The sequence below is a fragment of the Colius striatus genome, chromosome 2 (assembly GCF_028858725.1).
Source record: "Colius striatus isolate bColStr4 chromosome 2, bColStr4.1.hap1, whole genome shotgun sequence".
In the NCBI taxonomy this organism is placed as follows: Eukaryota; Metazoa; Chordata; class Aves; order Coliiformes; family Coliidae; genus Colius; species Colius striatus.
This window is the reverse complement of record NC_084760.1, coordinates 89,584,456-89,607,331: the sequence shown is the minus strand read 5'-3', so window position 1 is coordinate 89,607,331 and position 22,876 is coordinate 89,584,456. Positions and strand designations below refer to the sequence as shown.

Below are 22,876 nucleotides of genomic sequence, written 5' to 3'. Positions count from 1 at the left end.
CCACTAGAAAGTAACTAGGAACAATCCTAATGTATAAAATCTTACAGCAGGAGAAGTCTTTGTAAAAGGTTGGGTTTTTTTCACATCTCCATATTGTGCAACAAACAGTGCTAGGAAATGGACAATACTTAGGGTGTCACTGAGTGAAACATGTCAATTCTGGTTTGGCCCAAGTCATTCTGTAGACAGGTGCAAACATATGCCACTGACGGCCAAAAAAAAGAAAAAAAAATAAAATCTGCTTGGACAAGAAAGCTGAAGCTGGGATTCACATGTTTTTGAACTGAGTGCACTGTGATGGGATAGCCATCTGTCCTGCAAGTGAGATGCTCAGCCCTGTGTGGCTGTTGATAGTAACATTTGTTACTGGCTAGCAGTGTTACCTAAGCAGTCGCCTTAAGGTTTAAGAGCACACATACAGAATTGAGTTAAAATGACCATTTTTTAAGGGGCTTCTGAAGCTTTTAAAGAAAAAGCAGGGTTTGTGAGTTCAGTAGTCCTGCTTCAAGTTTCTTATTTCAACCTAAGTTTACCAGTTTAATTTTAATCCCTTTCAAATGCCCCGGTCATGCTTTGAAATAGAAAACTGCCCCCTCAAGCTCTGAAGCTGAGCAGTGGCCCTTTTTGTTTCCACAAGCTGAAAATAAAGTGTTCGCATGAGCTCATTTACAGAGAGTAAAGTTGGCAGCCTTATCAGGAGAGGAGAAAGAGCTCTGAAGATGAAAAGCTATCGCTGTAACAGAAGTCTTTATTAGGTTGGGCAGTAATGGAACATGGTATAGACGGGATAAAGTGATGCTTACCTAGAGCATTTAGGGAAAACTAGAGAGTAATGATGTTCTGTGTTGCTCTTAGGCTGCCTGATTGGTGGCCCCTCTGGCCCAGGGATGTTTGGAGTGAATAAGGGAACTATGTGAAAAGCATATTGTCTCAGCTTTGCTGGTTGTTTGAGCCTCTGCTGATCAGAAAAAAATGAGTCAGAAAAAGGAAAATTAAAGATGAGTCATTAAGTAGTTTCATAATTGCTCAGCATTCCCTGTTGTGCCAGCCCTCTACTTGCTAGGAGACAGACTTCGATAGAAAATATCTTTATCCAGTTTCACACATAAGTGAAATCCCATTTGCAACAAATAAGGCTATTGCTGAAATTCATGTTTCCCAAGATTTTTAAAAAATATAATAAAGATGCTAAATGTATGCTTACATTAAGGTAATACTTCAGTTTTTTTTTAATATATATAATGTATATAAATTGTAATTAGCATGAGAGTGAAGCTTGCTCCAGCAAGTTGTTTCTTTTACATTCTAGGTGAGAAGGCACTTTTCTATCAGTTTCCACCAAAAAAAAAATCCCCTCTGTATTTCTATTCTTTAAAAAGACTTTGTACAAGAAGTAACTCATCACTCAAGGCCATTAAAGTTAGTGGAAATTTTTGTCATTGACTTTTCTTTCTGTGGGTTGTAATTGTAATGTGTGATACATACTGTGTAACCAGTAGATATGCCCTCTGATGCCTTCTTACCTGATAGAGAACAAGACTATGAATTGCCCAAAGCTCATCTCAAGTCTTTGCCAAGGATATGTGGAACATCCCATTTAGCATAGTGAGAAGCAGTATTGCATGGACCTGTATTCTACAATTGTTACTTAGCCCACCTTGTGCTACTGTTCATTAGAACTGAGAGGGTTAAATAGCAGTTAGAACTGATGCCTGTGAAAACCACTGCATGTCTAGGAAATGACTTGTTATTTGCACGTATGTTCATAGCTGTATTACGCCCATGGATCGAGGAAAGATTCCCTGAAAGCCATTTCACTCAGCAACTACAGATTGCAGTTTAGAAATAGTCTATAACTGGGCCTAGTCTTATCTTTCTAAGACTTATTCCTGTAACTTCAAAATGCTGTATTAATACTGTTTCCAGGACTTAAGGACTTTTAACCTGTGCAGAGGTCTTTGTTTGCTCTTTGTGTATTTATTTTACCTATGTGAACCAACTGATCTGAATTTGGCCGTATGGGCTATTTCAGTGCTGAGAGCTCTTCTAGACAAATGCAGTGGCAAAACTTCTGCTGCTTTTAATGGAATGAGAACTTACTGTCATGTAAAAGATTAGCTTTATATTGATAATAAACAGTATAATTCCACTACTCTTCGTCCTGTCATTGACAACCTATATGGCTTTTTGTTGTTGTTTTAACTTCAGAATTTTTCCTGTTCATGTATTAGCGTTCCTTCTGCATTAAGGATTCCATCGCTAGCCCAGGATTAAAGTCACAGCGACATTTTGTAGGTAACAATGTCTTCACAACCCAAACCCATACAAAATTAGTGATGCTTCAGCTAGAAGAAAAAATGGGTTGCTAATTGTTTCTGTGGTTCTTATAAATTTCACAACTGCCTTGTAATTCCAATAGAGACCTGCATTGCTTTTATGGGCATCTTTGCCCTTCAGTAAAAACAAAAAGGCTTTACTTCAAGTTTTGAATTGCCTTCTTTAATGCCTTTAAACAAAAGACCCATTTCTTCGTTTAATTAAAACAGTAAAAGTTGTGCCTCAACCATATAGATTGACAGAAGACTGTAATTGATTTGGCTAATTTTTTTTTAATCACAATTAACAATAAACGTGGTGCGTTTGGCTGGAGAAGTAACCGAGAAGAAAAACAATGAAAAAGAAAGATAAATGACAGTAATACCGCTTGCATTAATTAGGAGGATATGTTGAATATTATTCATGCTGGGAAAAGTCTGCAGTTGGGATTTTAGTGGCGAGGGATTTTCAGTAGGGATTTTCTCTGAGTAAGGATTGCAAGCATTTGTTAGTCAAGAAAACTGCATAAAAATCACCTGGTTTTAATAACAATGGAACATGCCACTGATCTTCTAAGTGTAAAACTCAGGTAAACTGCTCCTTAATAAAGCGTGAGAATATCTTGACTTGTAAAATAGAGTATTTTCAGGGGTAGTGTTAAGATCTCATATTTAGGTGAAAAAAAGCACTAATTTGAATTGATCCTACATAAAAAATAAATTTTTCAAGTTAACCGAAAAGTTTTTACACCTTTGCAATAATTTTGGTCTTTGCAATGCTTGCTTTCTTGCAAAACAGTAATTAGTCTGGTTCCTCACATTAATAATGTAAATTGAAACTAATATTAAATAAGCCACCAATTTAATTTTTGTGGTATCTATTGATGAAAGAATGTAAAGGATTTTTTTTGTTCTCATTGGAGGAATTACTAGCCTAGCCATTGATCTTTGCCACAGGGTGGACTGTGTTGCAGTTGCATGTAATAAGATGTTTTCTGTTCTAATTTCTAAACTGACTTTTATACTTCTTAAAATAAAATAATGTGCATTAAGCAGTTTTGACATTATACTTTTGGAATTACCGTTCATTTTTTGATACATGATATGTAAGAGCTATCCAGAAAACATCTGATTGTGGTCCAGTTCAGCCTGAGATGAACAGGTAAATGTTCATTGTGAGTTGCATTAGTCCACATAACTGAAGCTGAATCCTTTTCTGTCTCTGCCTGCACAGGCGGAATTTGTTTATTGATACTTCTGACTTTATGTACATAATAATTAACCTGTTCATTTGTTTCTTAATGTTATGAGGTATGTTCATGATAGAAACTTTTATTTTCAATTTTCCTTTAAAGCTCAGGACATAGGACCTTGCTTTCTTACGCATATGCAGCCAAAGAAGGATTTTCTCTAGATAAATTATGCCCTCTTCTTTCCTAAACAAGATTGAATAGCTTCTCTGGCTGTTAAGTAGAGTATCCAGCACTTGAAATCCCAGTCTGTTTAGTTCGTTGTGACAATTGGCAACTGCATGGAGTTTTGACAAGGATTGTGTCCCTTAGTGGTATGGTGTACTCCACAGCTTAATAAATGTAAAGTAGAGAGTGCCATTCTTTATATTTAGTACAAAGATTGAAGTGCATTCCTCAGAGTAGAAGTAATCGAATATAATGGGACAAAAAAAAAAAAACCAAGCGTATTAAATGCTTTTTTACTCTGCCTTATTTATGTAACTAGGTAGATAACTTCTCCATATTTCAATTAGTTTGTTTTTAAAATTAGGAAATCCTTGTAGAGGATTTGAAACTGTATTTTAATATTGTTTTGTGGAAATGCCTTTAAGTTAAGAAATGGACCATGCCGTTCTGAATATAGGAAATGTATGAGTCAAAATCACAGAACTCTTGTTCTGAATTTGTTTACCTTTAGGAAGTTTTTGCTGTGGAATTTGAATTATCTTTGATCTGTCAAAGTTGTACTAAAATTCACACTGGACTTGAGAAAGACTGGGCAAAGAAAAGAGTCTCAATTTAAATTTAGCACTGTATTATAATTTTTACTTTTAAAAGTCCAGTTACCACTAAAACTCTGCTGAGTTGATGTATTTACAATATCTGGCTGAATTTCCTGTTGATCTAGTGGTTAACTGCAAGTTAACCTTGTTTCAAGAAATACCAACACTGGCAGAGCAACAGACCCCACACAAACTTGGCATGAAGTAGAGGAGTTTACTTCCACACTTTGTAGATAGTTTGAAAAGAAGATCACTTGAGCAATCTAAAAGGAAAGGCACAAGCTGGAGAAAATAAAAAAGAGGTATCAATCCACTGTACCACACCATCTCTGACACAATGGCATGACAAGAGGAAAATAACTTAGCTCTGTAAAATGGGGAAAAGGCAGTAAAAAATGAGTTGTGTTACAGTTTCTAAAACCTGCCTCGATTCAAGAAACAAATGCTCGTAAGTATTGCCAAGGTGTACGATGTTCACATAAATCTCCCATGTCAGCAAACAGGACACATGTAAAACTTCAAGAAACAGTACTAAAAAAATGTAAGATTTGTTAAGACCATGGAGATCACTGATAAAAAAGGACCCATCTTCAATCTGAAGGGCCTTTTTCATAGAACCCATCCTCAGTGCTGTCTATTGATTTTCTCCAGTATACTATACAGCTGACTATTCCCAGCAAACATTGATGTTTCCTATAACTGATGCATAATTTTACTGGATGTAAGTGTAATTACAGACATGTTCTTCAATGGTCAATTCCTTTCTTTTCTGCAGGTTAACTGAGTTAAGGCTTCAAGGAAAAACATTTGAATCAGTTTCCTTTGAAAATATAGGCAAGACCTTATTCCTATTATGTCATTATAGTAATGCAATATGCAGTGCTCTCTTTTTCAGAACTCTCTGCATGTCTTTATACTTACTATTCTTCTGAATATATCCAGTCCAGATTAAAATTAGGAGAGAAAAACATGAACATCTAGTGGTTGATCCAAATTTGACCTTGGGATCAAAATACTTTCTGGTACAAAGCAAGCATATTGCAGAAGGAGCGTCTGATCCAAAGAGAAAGTTGAAAATTCAAAGAGAGGGAGAAGGCTTTTTTTTCTTTGAAGACAGTCCTAGGTATGGTTTTGGATCTTACAGGAGTAATCTGATGGTGCTAGGATGGGCAAAATCTATACACTGAAAACTGAACCACTCAGGTACTTTCTTTGCTGACAGCTCTCAAGACCTTTACTACTTCATGTTCAGTTTCCTGTATTTGTCTTGAAGGATTGATTGACTGTGTAAAGCAGAATAAAAGAATGAGTAAGGAATTTTGACTCTCAGCTTTTATTAATCATTAAGCAATACAATGTAATTTGTTCGAGTTGTGATGTGCATTGCACACACAGCCTTTAGTGATTGTTCTCTCAAGACTTCCTGTTGGAGGAAGACAAGTGTATTCACTGCAGCACATTATCGATCATTACATCTCCTTTTTCTTTAAGCCTGTATATATAGTTTTCCTGATCATAGAGGTGACAGCAATTACATTCTTTCATGAGAAAGCCACAGGACCTGGGGAACTCAAGTTATATTCAAGGACAATATGACTACCCTTTGTATTCACTTATGGAATTGGAACTTCCATATATGTGCATGTTTCTTTGTGCTTTCATTTGTCGGATGAAGATCTCACTAATCCATTGGGAATAAAAAGAAATTCTGTGTATCTTTCCTTTAGATATAGATTGTAGTGTTGTCCTTTCAAAGGAACTAAAGAAGTCTTAAAACTAGATGATGATTATGCTAAGAACATTTCTGATATTGTTGGCAATTGTATCAAGTAAATATTTTTTCACATGTTTCAGTGTCACTTTGCATTAATATTTTAGGCTGTGGCTGTCCTCAACCTAAGAATTTTTAATATCATTTATATCATAGCAAATTTATATAAATGTTTCAAGTAAAGTCTTACATGAACTAACCTGTATAATTTGACATTATAGACAGTAAAAGTATAAACAACTCCAGAAAGTGAACTTAAAATTGTGAAACGTTAGGAAAACTTACATTGAAGTGATTGCTTCTGAAGGCAAAACCCCAGTATTTTAATAATTCAAAGTTATTACCATTTCAATTTACTTGTTTTGTGGGTGCTAGTTATATATGTCTTGAAATATTTATGTAGGCTTCCGTTTGTGAGTTTGTTTCATTAGGTTATTTTGTACATAATGTGTAATATTTTTACTCAGTAAATTCTGCTCTTGTTTTAGACTTTCTGTCTTTTAAACTGGAGGTCACAGTCCATAGGAATGAATTCCAGGTAGAAATGTATAGCTATATGTTTAAAGAAAGAAAGAAGGAAAGAAAGAAATAATGAGTCCAATGTATATGTTTTAATGAGAAGAGGAGAACTTTGTGAAAGAAATATGAGGGAAAGCAGAAAACTTTGAAAGGAACACAGTATTTGGAAATTTACAAAGTCCATTAAAGTAAATTATTTGCTCTTTTTTTCCTTTTGAAGTAACTCCAGAGAAATAGATAGACATCAACAGAATTATGAAAGATTTGCAATGAAACAAGTGAGAAGACCTTGGTCTTCTGTTTGGTAAATATTCTTTTTATTGCTCCTAGAAAAATAAAATGTGTGTGATTAGCATTGCACACATTGCATATGCATTGAGATCTGCATTCAGAAGAGTAACTGTGTGCCAGTTTGAGTGGTCTTATGCTAGTTAGGAATTTGTGTCTCAAAAGTATTTAAAAAAAATAATTCTACATCTCTTAAGCTTCTATAGGATAATAATTCCTGGGGATGAGGAAATTTTATACTTTATTTCCTCTTTTAAATAATGTTTATGTAGTTATGTCACCCAGTTACGTGTATTAACATACCCTTGTACACTTTGTATGGTTTTACTTCATAGCATTTAACATGACAATTTAAACAAAAGTATTCTCCTCAGATAACCCCCTTTTATGTAAAGGCATTTTTAACAGGGAGAGGCGGAAAAGAATAATTCTCATGACAACACTTGTTGACTTTTTTTCTCTTTTTGTTTTGTTTGTTCATTCAGTCTGGCTAAAATTACATACATATTCATGTATTTTAATAAGAACAAAGCATTACTCTTGGATATTTTCCATAAATTTGTTCTCATAAGCAGTTTGATAGACATCTACTATAACCATAATGGGGGAAGTTTGCAGTAAATCAGACTGCCTGGTTTCGAAAACTAGAATTTATTAACCCATTTCCCAACGGCCTAACATTACCTATGAGATTAGAAGAAAATTGGCACTACTTTCTGTTTTAGAGCAGGGACGTCTTATAATCAGAGTATGTTGTCTAATTGTTTCTATTTTTTTTGCATTTTATTAAAGTGAAATCAATTTACCTCTTTATATTAATTGTGCATAACATGATGGACAGTCAAAAAGGCTGGAAAACACTGAGCACGTCTCAATTATGTTTTTCAGATGGGATTTTCTGCATTAACTCTGATCCACTCCTAGTGCTAAGTATGAAAGAATAGTCAATATGTAGGCTAACTATCATGGTCTTGGACCGAAAGCTTTTAACAGTAGTATCAATAAAGTGGTATCACTAATAAACTTTCCATTAATTGCTCAAGTATTACCTTGAGATGAGATGCGGAGGCCACAAACAGGATAACCCGTCCCTTCAGTGTGCGAGGCAATGTGTCAGGTTGTGAGACTAGCAGGATATATGAGCTCATGTATGAATCAGTGTCACTCTGGGCACGAATGAAGTGTTAAATATGTTCAGGAGAATATCTGAAATTTAAAATTAAGAGTTACTTAGATTTTTTTCATTTATGTGCACAGCACTTTGCCTGTACTTGTTAACTCCATATGTCTAATTTTCCTTTCCATCACTTTACCAAAGCAAAACACACGATATCTAAGTGTACACATTTAATCTGGTGTTCTTTTCAGTCTTTAGCAGATAAAGGCAGATACTACCTTAGGATTTTTATAAGTATGTATATTCAGGAATATTCCAGTCCTTTTTATATTAAAGGAAAAGAAATTAGAACATTAGAAAATTCAAAAAATAGTATACATTTTTAAATTTTGACATTTCACCAAATCTAATACATTTACATACTACATAGCTCTGCCAATATAATCAAATTGAACAATGGGAACTTTCTCTTATAAAAATTAAATAACTTAAAAATGTTATTCTCTATAACTCTATTGTCTGTATTTCTATATAGTCCCTATATTATCTATTTTTATCATTTTGCATAAAAATGTGATTAATTAATTTCTTGTATTTTCAACTCAGTTTAACTTTGTGACTCTAAATTGTGCGCAGTTCTTTGATAACAGTATTCATCAAGTAAGAGGAAAGTTTATATAAAGACAGAGGAAAAGACATTTTTAAAACATTTGCTTCAAAAATGTTAAGTAAACATACAAATACTTGTTTAAAAAAGTAAAGGCTTTAATTGAATTGATAGCATCTCTTCAACCAGATCTTCCACTGACACCTTCAGTATTCTCAGTACTGTGGAAAATGTTGGGATAAATAATGGTACACTATGATACTTTTTATAAAATTCAAATACTTATTTCTTGAGATAGACTTGTGTGTATAGGATTGTGAGCCTCATTAAAGGCTATTTATAAAATCCCTTCCTGGCAAGGCCATTTTGATTGGGTCACTCCAGAGTTCAAAATCAGGTGATTTTTAATCTCACTGGGGATTTAAGGTAACAACATTTTTATTTTATGCTCTGATTTAATCTGTGACTTCTTATGTATGTAAGAATGTATTTGCAGGCACAAATGAGGAGTTATGATAAGGAGACGTTCTCTTAGAAATACCCCATTATAACACCCTCATTTTTCCTCTGCTTTCAGAAACTTTGTAGACAGATTTTAAATTCTGAACTAAAAAACAGATTCTGGTATTTAGCCTCTGAGTAAATATTTGAAATTAATATTAAGGACATATCTATTACGTTCCTTACCCGTGGGAGACAGTGGGGACCGAAGTGAGTTTCAGATTAATTGTAGTACATTGTAGATAAAACTGTTCCATACTAATGCTCTTGCAGGACTTCCTGAAGCTGTTACTGTCATGACCAGAAATTATGGGACACTATTTATAAAGAATTTGTCTAATTAATGGATTTTTATGTTGATTACTGAATACAGTTTTGTGAGTAAAATATCAAGGTTTTTTACAGACTCTACTTTTAGACCCATCATTAAATACACTGCTACCCAACATTTTATATGGGAAGACAAATACTTTCTTCCCGAGTGCTTTTTTTCCCAGCGTTCATTAAGCTGCATACATGGGAATGTTTTTACCTCTCACCTCCAGAAACCATAATACATGCTTCTTTGTTTCCACCTTTTAACACAGTGGTACAAGATAACATGATTAGGAAGCAATTCCACCACATTGACATTTTACATTATTTTGTTTACTGTGCTGTCTCTTGATTAGATGCCCATCTGGCCAATTAATTTTGAAGTCTTAGATTTGTTGTTGAACAATCATCACTTTAACCTACTGCAAATAGTGAAACAAAAAGCCTTAAAGTTTTTTTTCTGTGTTAACTGAGAATTTCAGGCAGGAGCAACACTGCACAGGAAGATGCTGTGCTTACATCACTGTTTGGTTTTTTTTTTCTACTTAAGCAGCAGATAAAAGATTCCTCTTTTTAAAGTAAGCAATTGCTCAGAGAAATCAGAAAGGGAATAGAAACCAGGAATTTCAGATTCCTCACAGTCATAAAATGTGACCATCTGTACTATGAACTCACTGCTGAACTTTACTCTTGTAGAAGGTAGAGTGTTAAGAAACAGAAAGTTACAGGAAATAGACAGGAAGAGCAAAGTACAGAAAAGTCATGTCATTTGACAAAGAAACTTGAAACTAGTAATTTAAGTCCTACTTTTATCTTCAAGTTAGAAATGGGATGAAGCTGGAACACAAAAAGTTCTACTTAAATACAAGAACAAACTATTTTACTGTGAGGGTGATGGAACAGTGGAACAGGCTGCCCAGAGAGGTTGTGGAATCTCCTTCCTTAGAGGTCTTCAAGATCCACCTGGACATGTTCTTATGTGACCTGATCTGGGTGGACCTGCTTCTGCAGGGGGATTGGACTGGATGATCTCTGGAGGTCCCTTCCAGCCCCTACCATTCTATGATTCTATGATCTGTAATTGTACTGCAAGAGTACTCGGAGACCCCCAATGAGACTTTGTTGCGAAACTCCTATCTAATTCTGGAAAAAAAATGCAAATAAAATAATAGAATCCTTAATAATAGAATCTCCAATGAAGGAAACTCCACACCCTCCCTGGACAGCCTGTGCCAGGGCTCCCTCACCCTCACAGTAAAATAGTTTTTTCTTATGTTTAAGTGGAAGTTTTTGTGTTCCAGCGTCATCCCATTACCCCTTGTCCTGTTGCTAGCTACTATAGAAATTATAGTATTATATAAATATTAATGAGATCCCAAATAATACCAAAAATAATGATGCAAAAGTCAAAATGATCATATTTTAGCTATGAAAGTAAAGCCAAAATGCAAGAGTAGCCATCACATTTTTCCAAACTCACATTTTTGTTTAAAGTTGATGCTTGGGTTTGAAAGAACCTCCTTTTTTTAGCATCAAGACAGCATACACTTTTAAAATTCCTTTAGATATTGTAGTGTTCAATACAGTCTTTTGTATAGGCAAAATTGATAAAGTAGACTAAAAATGTGTCGGCCCCAAACAGACACTGAGACATGGTGTAAAATTCTTGAGCCATCTTCTCGTTGTGCTACTTGGTCTAGACTTTTCCGTGCTGTAACATAGCATGCAGAAAGAAAGTTCAGATTTCTGCTATACCTTTTGAGGAATCTTAAAGGATGAAGCATGAAATTGATGGACTTCCACAAATCTTTATCTTACTCTTAAAAGAAGGAAAAAAATGCAGGAAAGAATTGTATAGTGCTTCACCAACAAAAGTGTAGTTGATAACATGTAAGTTTGAAAAAGATTGCGGAGTTAGTCAATGTGGTAAGAAAAAAGGGAATATCAAAATGATTCCATGAATAAGCCCTGGAGAAGTAAAAAATTCTGTGACAATCTATATTTTTGCGCTGAGGCAAATTGAGAGAGAACATGTTTGTTACATTAAGGAACTTTTAATATTTTTAGTGAATTGTACTTCTGCTTTAAAGCTCTAATATGATGAGAGTGATCCTTTAGTTTTGTCTGGTTCCCTTCCAGCAAAATGAAATCACTTCCTCTACATAGAAATCCTAATTCTAAGCAAGCCATTTCTTGGTCACAATAGGACTGGTATGATTTGATATAACTGTTTCAACTCATACTATTAAGAACTTTCTGTGACTTCTGGATCTCAGATTAATTCCAGAATCCCCTATCATCCAAGTCACTAACTGAAGTACTGTGAAACTGAACATTATTGAATCTGAAAAGTGTATTGAGATCTTGATTGATGCTACTGGTACTTCACAGTCTGATTATTATAATGCATTTCATTTTGATCTTCCTATCTCTCTTGAGAGTCACCAGCAAATGGTCCAGAACTTCAGTTAGACTTCTTTTCTATTAGAATTGGCACTAGCATAGCTCTTGAATGCTTTATAAGCTCTGGTTATGTGATCTAGAAGAAAGGCCTGTTTTTGACCTTCAGATGTTACTGTGGCCTTGCTCAAACTTACTTTCTGACCTTTCAGTCTCCTAGCATTCCATGCTCTTTCCTTGGATCATCAGCCAAGCTGACTTTTCCAGTCTCCACTTGTCACCTTAAAGTAATGGTTACAAGTGTATTGATGCAGTAATGACTTTACAGCCCAGCAAGCTCCATTTCATTAAAGTGGTTGTAATTTGAACTCTGAACAAGATAGCATCTTGTGTAAGTATATTTAAATAAATTAAGATGAGAACTGTGGTATTTAGTTAGTGATAGATTGCCTTTGTTTATTCTTACACCTTGTCCTAGGATGTCATATGCATAATTAAAAAAATAAGACATATACTATTATATAGTCTGGTTATGATATATAAGCACATTGACGTGAAATTTAATGGTGCAATTAGCAACAGTACGTTCTGTGTTAATCATAAAAGCTTTTGCAGTATTTTACACTGCTTCCTAGTTATTAGTATATTAGTAATCCAGGTGGTGTGGAGAGAAGGATTATGTTATGGCAACTGTGTCATTTAAGAAACAGTTTAGATATTCACAGTCTTAATTCTGCATTACATTTCCCTTACTATTTACACATTTTGTTGCAAGACAGGCTCTTCCTCCCTTCAGAGAAGCAAAAGAAAAGAGGTGGAAGTTTTGTAGCCTGTATTTAGTGGCCTGATTTCAGTCACTTTAAAATCAGCCTGAGTGTAGCATAATTCTAATGAAATTCTGGTAGTGTAACACTCAGAAAAGATCAAATTTAGGTCCTAGGAACAGAGTGAATAGATTGTATCTCTTCTGGAAAAGACATTGTTTTATAATTTCTTATGTGAAGTGTGGAAGGTATTCTTTTGTAATATTTGAGAGCTAATAATGAGTATTGGATATTTAATGAAACAGTACCTGCCCTGTTTTTCTTTTTTTTTTCTTTCTTTCTGCACATTCACCTCTTCATGAACAGAAATAAAAGGTTCAAAGCTTGTCAGCATTAGTTTATAGATAGCTGTTTAAAAATAATGAGATATTGGGTATTGTAAGGCTCAGGGCTGTCTTGCCAGACTCATTTATTTCCATTCACCTTTTGTCAGAATTGCAGACAGAAGACATTCAATTAAAACTTGTCACCTGTTGCATGTGACCTAATTTGTATTTGTTAGTGTCACAGATTAGGATACTTAGCTTCGTACAGGACCATTAAAAATGTAAAGCAATAGTGGTACTATTAAAAAATTTTATGCCACATTTTCTTTACGTGAACATCTTTGTTTATAGATATTTCTTCAGTGGAAGTCGCTTATGCTAAAAAATAATAAAACTTATTTACACAAAATCTCATTTGCACGCGAAAAATAAAATGGATTTTCTGCATGTTCTTTTGTGTTTTAATGTATAAATGACAGTGCACAAAAATTCAGCTCGTAGATGATTAGTTCATGCAAAGTTAATGTTCCTTTCAAGAGGCTGAGTACTGACCTATGTAAGTAACATATTTATCAGTTCTTTTGTCGAACTGAAAGAAACCTCCACAACTCTGGGCTTTAACCAAAGAGATTTTTTTTGTTGTTGTTCGTTTGGCAAAATCCAGCCTTCTCATACCCTCCTCCCAGGACAAAAACACTTGTTTTACAAAAGCAATATTTATCTGTCTTGATTTTTCAATAAGGAAAAACTCACTAAATATTTCTTTTGGCCCAATACCTTTTTAAAAAAAGTAAAATTTTGTTGCAACATGTATCAACACATAAAACCACAAAAATTAACAATTTATTCTTATTCACGTAGTTAGATATAAAAGTAATAAACACTGTTTTATCCTTCAGTAAATTATATGGGGCAGTTCGTGAATTGTTTTATAGGCATTTCTTGAGGGCAACCAATTTTATCCCATACTAACTTATGTTTTTTGATACTGACAGAATGTAAAGTAGGAGAATGTTTTTTAGACTTCCTAAATACACTACACTAAATAATGTGTTTAATAGTGCAGATAGCTATCAGAAGACAAAACAATAAAGCCTTACTCTGCTAATTGTTAATTCAGCTGTACATCAGGAAAGCTTTAATGTGAGTCATAGTTTTGATATTCTTCAAAATATAACCTTCCTAATGGACACATCTCTATCTGAATTTTTACCTGCAGATGATATTATCCAAATAATTTGTAGACTGATTTCAAAAGCTCTCTAGCATACTTATAATTCAGCATATAAAACAAATATGTAGATCCTAAAGAAAAGATAACTCGTCCTTTTTCTTCATGCTTTCTGTGTGTTTCGGCTATATTGAGAGTTTTTTTGTGGTTTCAAGTGGAAGTGTTTTTTCCACTGCAAATCTTTAAAACTGTTGGATTAACGCACTGGTTTCGCTTCTCTAATCCCATACTTCAGAGATTACTGAATTGTCTAAAGAGTAACTCTATGCATTTTTACATCTAACTACATTCTCTCTGTATTCATAGTGGAAAAATTGACTGGTTTTCCTGTTTTATGTGAATAAGAGCAAACCCCAGGGTTTGTAATATTCACCCAAGCTTACCCAGCAATGTTAAGTACAGTATGTTCAAGTGAATTGAAACACTCTACCAAGATGTTATCCCAAAGGACGACCACATGAGAACCTACCATTAATATTCTTTTTCTTCTTTCCGGTTTTGCTGTTATTATGTGGTTTTTTGCTGCTACTGATGTTCCTCTAAAGCTTGGCAAGGTGCAGTTATGTGGATATCAATTCTTACTGATCTCACTGTAAAATTTAAGGCAATGATAGGAATCTTACAGACATATGTAGAAAATGAATGGTTACTCAGTTACATATCCCCAAAAAATTATATAGGAATATAGTTAGTACACACTGAATGCTGCATTAGAGGTGGAGCTTGGCTGAATGGCATCAGTGTAGAATATATCTGCTTGCCATAAATCCCTCATGTAGGGGAAACAGAAAGTCATCAGAATTTGAAATTTCTGTAAGAAGTCAAAACTGGGTTTGTTTCTGATCTCACACCTATTCTTTACTGAAATGCTTGAAGATAGAGAGTGAGATTGGATTTATTCAGGTATTAGTTCTTATTTCAGGGAATTAGATTTTTTTTTCCAAAATAAAAAGCTCTCTCTGATTATATGTAGTAAGCAATTTCTTACAGGCGGTCCTGATGTGGGTAGTTCTTGATTTGAAGAACTGAAGTAATGTCTTCCAAGTTAGCCTGAGGATTTCCATGGAAAGGACAAGAATGTTTGTGGCACAAGTAGACAAATGAATACTGGAGATTTGTAGCCAAAGTAAGAAAGAGGGTATGGAAAATGAGAGGTGGATTATAAAAGAGTAAATAGTGTACTTTGGATGTGGCTTGGATCCGGATGACATATAACTAAATGATAGGTGTCAGGAGGTTGGGACATCCCTTTTTTCTATTGTATCTAGCAACAGGACAAGGGGTAATGGGATGAAGCTGGAACACAAAAACTTCCACTCAAATATAAGAAAAAACTATTTTACTGTTCAGGTGAGGGAGCCCTGGCACAGGCTGCCCAGGGAGGGTGTGGAGTCTCCTTCCTTGGAGGTTTTCAAACTCATGTGGATGCGTTCCTGTGTGACCTGATCTAGGTGAACCTGCTTTAGTGAGGGGGGTGGACTAGATGATCTCTAAAGGTCCCTTCCAACCCCTACTATTCTATGATTCTATGATTTAATAGGATTATGATAGTGAGGACTCAAATTGCAAAAATAATTATAGAGTAAGAACAAAATTTATTATATAGGACCAGTCACAGTGAATACATGTGTCCCACATGAGACCTTCAAGGCAGTGTGAGAGGACTGCAGAACAGGAATAGTAATCTGCATCTACTGGTGAGCGAGGAATAGATGAGGAAATACAGAGAAAATGGAGAGTTCAAGTTTGCTTATTTTAAGTTTGTTTAGATTGATGTACTTGGTGAGTAGCTTATTTTGTTCATCAGCTCTAGTTTTTTATTATTTTTGTGCAGGACTACGTCAGCACTTGCACTTTAGAGAAAGTGCCCAATGTAATTTTATTGTGTGATGGTAGGCATTTGATAGATATCATGCAAAGATGGTGTGACGAACCAGGAGGCAAACTGTTTTTGTAGAAGCTTGTATAGTGGCTATGAGACCATTTTTTTTTCCCTTAAGGCCAGATGGAATATTTTTTATGTTCTATATGTACTTGCTTTCTTTTTAAAAAAAACTAGCTATTGCATTGACTTATATCGTTTCCATTATCTAAATGTTGTCTTCTAAGCATTGTAAATCGTGTCAAAATTTGTGATTACCCATCACTCCTGAACAGATTAGTTCATGAGTTCTGCTTGCCCTAAGATGTAAAGAGAATGTGTTGCGCTTGACTATTGAAAGTAGCTGGTACCATAAGTGGTAGCAAGCCTTTGTTCTATTTGTACCCTGTGGTCATCCCTATTTTTATCATTTGGGGTTTTGTTTTTCTGTGGAAGAATTTTTAAATGAAATTGAGTGTTGGGGAATTTGGAGAACCAACTTGCTTGTTTTCAATGGAGCTTTGTTCAGTGAAATTAATGGATGGAAATTAAATTAATTTTGAGCCTAAATAACTGTAATGATAATATGTACAATGCAATTCATTTGAAGATGTGACGTGAGTTTATAGAGGTGGAGTGGATCTCTTTCTTTTCACTTCATGATTGAGGGGTGATAGGATGAACTGAGTTGCTGAAGACTTTGGCAAACCACATGCACAGCAGAGCTAAAAGCAGAGGCCTTCTGACTTGACCCTGTGCACTAGCTAGATGTCACGATATTCTCCTTAACAGTCTGAATACACGACTATGTGTTGAATTACGGCAATTATATCTGTGATCCAAACAAAGGTCTTTGTGGACAAAACTCTTTTTCTTTCTTGCCTTTGATTTTCTAACAAAGAAGACATCAGCTGGTACTGTCTTGAGACCAGATAGATATATCTTTCTGTAATGAATTCTCTCGCACAAACTATAGGAATTAAATGGCAAAATGCATGCATATACACAGGAACCTCTGGATTTCAGTTTGCTACCTGCCAAAATCCAAAGTTTTTATGGCATGTCAGATGGGTATACTTTCTTCAGCAGTGTCTTACATTTTGTTTACTTCTGTGAAGATTTTTTGGAAGTAAAATACCATTTACAATGTGTTAGATTATCAGAAATTGATTCTAAAATAGCTACTTTGTAGTAGTACTAGGAGTGAGGAAAGCTTAGGAACTAAAATGATGGTAAACTCTGTATCAGTTTTAATGAAAGAGTTTTAAACATCTAATTTATAGTTTGTTGGTTATCAAAAATGTCTGTTCATTAGAATTAGTTATAGAGTTATGTAATTTTAAAATGCGCAATACTGTTATTCCCCTGTTATTTAGAATTATAATGTTCTTTTTTAAAAAGAAAGTAGCTATATTTACAGGTATAGCTGTGTATAAATCTATGTATAATTTTGCTATTGTGATACTTGTCTGTATTTCCTTCTACTGAGTATATGAATAGCTTAAATGTGTATCTCTGCAAATGCAAGGGAGGTAAAAAAATCGTTCGTCTTGGTAGATTTATATTATTTTAATTTAAGCTTCAGTTCCATTACTTTTTGATTAAACATACTTCTGTCTGATGCTATCTATCTTTTATCACTATGATATCTGCTCCCAAGCAGAAAGAAGAATGGCATCTGAATTATGCAGAAATCATTTTCTATCTATTTTTCTTCAAATGCTGGGCAGTCTTTCTCATAATCCCACCAATATCGCATGTGGCTTGTTCTAATCCTCTGCCTATGTCTGAGTATTCAGCTGTCAAACCTTGGTCTTTTGCTGTTTGTTTTTATGACAGTGTATTGTCCTGGATGTCATTTGCTTCAGGTGTAGCTCAAAACTGATTCAAGGGTGGAGAGCACTGCAAATCTTTGGACTACCCATTTTTAAAGTAGTCTTATAGTTCATGCATTTTTCAGTATAACTTTAAAAAAAACATGAAAAATTACCATGCTTTTTTGATTGCATCACCATTAATTTTATCAAATAGCTTAAACCACAAATCAGTCACAAGTCAGAAATCAGAAGTTTGGTAGTGATATAGTTAAATACCGTAAATAAGATTTCATTCATAATTGTACACTGGCATGTGTAAAAATGTGGGTGATTGGTTTTTTTATTTCTATAATGTGATTCACAAAATTGTAATTGGTAACATATAATGAGAAATATACTTCTTGAGTTTGAGGAAGTAAAATACAGAGTCTTCTGCAGTAAACTAAATGAAATTTCACTGTTAAATATAAGTGGTCATTACCCATCTTTCTGGTGAGCAAAAACTGTTGAGTACTCTTGTATACAATTCTCTGCGTTACAGTTACAGAAGTTTACTGTGTCCTTAAGTTTCTCCTGTGTTACTAACTTCTACAAATACCAGCAGTTCATCTGGACAAATGAGAAACCCATACAAGCAAACCTTCCCTGCTGGTAGAGGAGCACCAATTTAATCTGTAAAGTGCTGTCTTCCTTGGGTCAGCTAGTGAGGACTCAGATGTGTTAGTTTCATGCCAGTTTGGACAGTAGGAGCTAGAACAGGAAAGGAAAAGAAAAATAATGTTAAAAGTACAAGAAATACGAAAGAGTTAAAACCAAACTCAATAAGATTTGGCATTGGATTTCTGGCCAGTTGGCAAAATAGCTTCTCTTTACCAAAACCCAGTCAATCCTCTGTTTTTTAGGGATGACAGAGGACTGACAAATGTTTCCTGGTAACTAGACTGTGTTATCGGTGCAGGTTCATGGGCAGCATAAAAACGCATTGCTGTATTATTTTTGCTGTGCACTTAAACTGGAACTTCGTGGGATGTGACTTCTCTGCTGTCCATAAGCCAGTTTTTGAGATATTTCCTGCCAGGGACAAATCAGGGAAATGGGAAGAAGTAGGGCACAATAATGGCAATGGAAAAGATAGAGAGAGGAGAGCTAAAATAGTCAATGAAAAGGGCGAAAGTGAGCTCTATGTTAAAATGCTCACAGGGCTCACTGATACGTAACATGTCCTTACATTCTTGTATAGTTCAATCTATGTTGTGAGGGACAAAGTTTGCCCTTAATATTATTTGTCCTGTTGCTCTGCATATGTGCCAAGGTTTTCAGCATCAATGTTAATAGTACTGCTTGGTAACTGACGTTCGTCCTGGTTGTCTGAAAATCTGAGTGATTTCTGGGTAATTCAGAGGAAATAAAAATACTTCACTGTTTTGTACCACCTACCATCTTTTTTTCCTCCTCTTTTTTTTTGTTTTGTCTATGAGAGCAACTATGGCTTGTTTCAGGAAGGTAAACTCCTATATACTTGTACAAAACATGTAGAAGAGTGCTTTATTGAATCATTGGCAATTAGGGAGGTAGAACACATATGTCATCATTGATGACATCTAAATTTAAAGACATACAATTTCTTTCAAACCCTCATGAGTCGTTTGAGGACTTTAAGCCATGTGTATTCTTATTTTACTGAGGATACTTTGTATCCTCTGGCCATGTTAATCCATGTTAATTAGAAACATTGGTTTTGGCAATCTAAAGTGCACACGGCACTCATTGTTTCTAAAGTTGTAAGTCTCTTTTCTTCTGTACTAATAATGTTAGCCTTCTGTACGCGTGGTGTTTATAACAGCTTTGAACTTCTGCTTCTGGCAAAGGCAACTTAGGATCAGACTTTTTCAAATGGTAACTAAACTTGTTAGCTGTTTTTAATAATATGTAAAAATGAACAAATGGTTTAAAATGAGCAGGAAATGATACTTGCATGTGTGAAAATCTAAACATCTTACAATTACTCTAGTGCTGCCTTCCCATGCTTTCTGAAATTAATCTTTTCAAATAAACATGCATTTTAAATTAATATTGGAAGGCAGAAGATAGAAGATTGTTACCTGAAAGGCATCCTCATCATATATTTAATTACATGTTTGCTTATTTTTCCCAATGTAGGTGTTCGCCTAGACAGAGTACGTGGAGGTCGCCAAAAGTACAAGCGCAGAATAGATGCAGAGAATAGCCCATACTTGAACCCTCAGCTAGTTCAGCCTGCAAAAAAGCCATGTGAGTATACCGGATATGTGACATTTCTCTTGGAATACAACGTATTGACTCCTATCCCTGTTTGCCAAGCTCCTTCTGACTGGGACGAGGGTTTGTTCAGAAGATACTGACATGAATGCTATATCCATTTAGCTGTTAACATAGTCTATTTTAAATGTACTCATCTTTCTCAAGTGGAGTTGAATAAAGAGTATTTTTTCAGGTAGAAGTGTATAAAAGCATGGTTTATGCAGTGAAAATTTTACATTTACAGGTTATCTTTATTTTCAGTGGTACATAAAATGGTTCATACTGTGATCATTAGTTCATTGAAGCTTCTAGTTTCAGATTTCACAAGAAAGTGGTTTTTGTAGTTTTCAGTACCTAAATGAGTTTGACTGCTCAACCTCCCAATGAAAATACATTAAGAGCCTCATTAATTTATACCTATAGATTAATATACTACCTAGCATTAGATTAAAACAGCAATATGCCACGCTAATAACAAGCATAAATTGGTAGTTTGGGCTCTAGTATCTTCATGGATTTTTTTTTACTTTGTTTTGTTACGTTTTAATAATGTCCTTCATTATATCTCTCGAAGCTGAAATTAAGAGAGAGAGAGAGATGATCATCTCATTGGTAAAATACAAGTTCCATCCTCTTTGCGATTAACTAAAAATAGTTAGGGGTTTTGCTTTACAGCTTATATAAACTCAAGCAGCGACTGTACTAATTCCATGAAGTAAATTTAATAGCATTATAGCTGTAGTGCAAGAGGCTACTGTATTACCCTGCAAAGGCATACAAGCAGTATCTAATGTTGAAAACTCTCCCACATCCAGTTGCTCCTAGTGAGAATTATAGAATGGTGGGGTTTGGAAGGGACCTTTAGCGATAATCTAGCCCAGCCCCTCAAGGTTAATTTGCTCTTAATATAGGCAGAGAAATAAGAAGGGCACACTTCTCCTTGTCTACTATTTGCCTCTGCCCCCATGTCTCTGGCAAGCTGGTTGTCAGTTTTAGGCTCTTGGAAATACCTGTCTGTATGGAAAAATGGAATTTGTTTCCGTTCATGTTCCCCAGTAGGGGACAGTGCTGTGTACAATACGTTTGAGCATATGGGGATCTGGAGAGCAAATAAACAGTCTTTGAACTGTAAGTGAAAGGGCATTTTAGCTGTGTCAAAGAAAAAACAGCCAGTTTTACATAAAATTAAGGCTTAAGTGAACATATGGCATAGTTTCCTTTTGCCTTTCCAAAAAACATTATGCTGATTATATTCCTTCAATTGTCCAATCTGGCATCTTCTACTCAGCCTCCATAAGCTGTCCCACTGTTCTGTAAATACAATCTAGGGCTGCACTAAGCAGATTTTGCACATTATAATAAAAACTTTCTGATAATACAATAAAATTTAATAAACTCTAATGCTTAATTTCATTAGAGGTTTAGTTTTCCTGGGTGCACAGATTGTCAGTTTTTCATTTACTTGATATTGTCATTGAGTAGAAACGTTGATAGCCTAGCATACCAAAAAAGCCAAGACCAAACGAGGCAAAATAAATAAAATCCAACCCCAAGCCCCCAAGCTCTTTATTATGAACAGAGGTTGAAGCAGTTGTACTGAAACACAAGAATTTCTGTGTAAACCCAAGATTACTGTAAAGTAGCGCATTACATTACCTTTAAGACGATAACTACACCAATTTCTCTAAGTTACATTTGTCTGAGATAAAATAAACCTCCTTATAAATCATTGCTCATTATCTTAAGTGCCCCCATTTTCATTAGCTCATCCAATTACAAACATTTTTGTAACAAATAATTATAAAAACTGAATTTCCAGATCCTGACAGATAAGTGTCAAGACTTGAAACTTTTGTGTGGAACTAGCCTGGGAGATTTTCTGGACCCTGACTGATAGTTTGTGCATAACAAAGGCGCAGGAATGAAAATTGAGTTATATTGATTCTAATTAGGGAAACATTAAATAAGATTTACCTAGAAACAGTGCTCATGGCTATTCCAATTTCCTGAGTGATGGCGCTTTCTAGCTATGTTCAAAATTTTCCTATGGCCTGTACTAATGCATGCACAACATATGGAGCTTTTTCCCCTCTAAAGGGAAAGAACGGGTGTTCAGAGGATCTTTCCTACACCTGCTTCTGATCTCTATTGTATTTTCCAGCTTCACCATGGAATCTAATGTCCTGCCTCTAAATTTTGTTGATTGCAAAAATAGAAATAATTTGAGATTTTATGGATTTTTAATAAAAATCTAAAATATTCCTGAATCATCCATGAAAAGCTGTTCGTGAGGAAACTAGTAAAAAAAAGAAATAAGTTATTTGACCTTTTTTTTTTGTTTGCAGGGGAAAAGAGCCCAGAACTTGGGGCTGTGATTGCATCTTCATTCATTTATCACTGGTTAAAAACCCACAAAGTTAAAGTCCTCAACTACATATATTTTGATGTTAAAAAAGTCCAATTTATTTATCTTAGTTTTCAATATATGTAAAATGTTGGAATTTGGGAGGAAGTCATGTTGTCTTTTCTCACTTAAAGAAGATTATGTTTTCTGTGTGAAATTAAACAAGATATAAAAAGACTGTTTAAAAAATAAAATTAAAAAAGTGCAAATGCTGTTTGCCAGTATAAAGTAAAACCGTCTGTCGTCTTTAAATAAGAATAGAATTCTTCATTAATCAGTTTGATAATCAGTAGAATATTGAGATCAAGAATTACTCAGTTGGCATAGCTGCTCTACTCCATATAAA

At 34.8% G+C, this 22,876-nt stretch overlaps 1 protein-coding gene across 6 annotated transcripts in view; it reads left to right on the top strand.

The window, feature by feature from the left end:
- The window catches only part of ESRRG (estrogen related receptor gamma), a 389,975-nt gene that overhangs the window by 317,397 nt on the left and 49,702 nt on the right, over nucleotides 1–22,876 (top strand). For all 6 annotated transcript variants that reach the window (XM_061991440.1, XM_061991442.1, XM_061991441.1 and 3 more), the window contains one exon: nucleotides 20,007–20,117. In XM_061991440.1, the coding sequence (XP_061847424.1) occupies nucleotides 20,007–20,117 (111 nt within the window). The remainder of the gene's footprint in view (nucleotides 1–20,006; nucleotides 20,118–22,876) is intronic.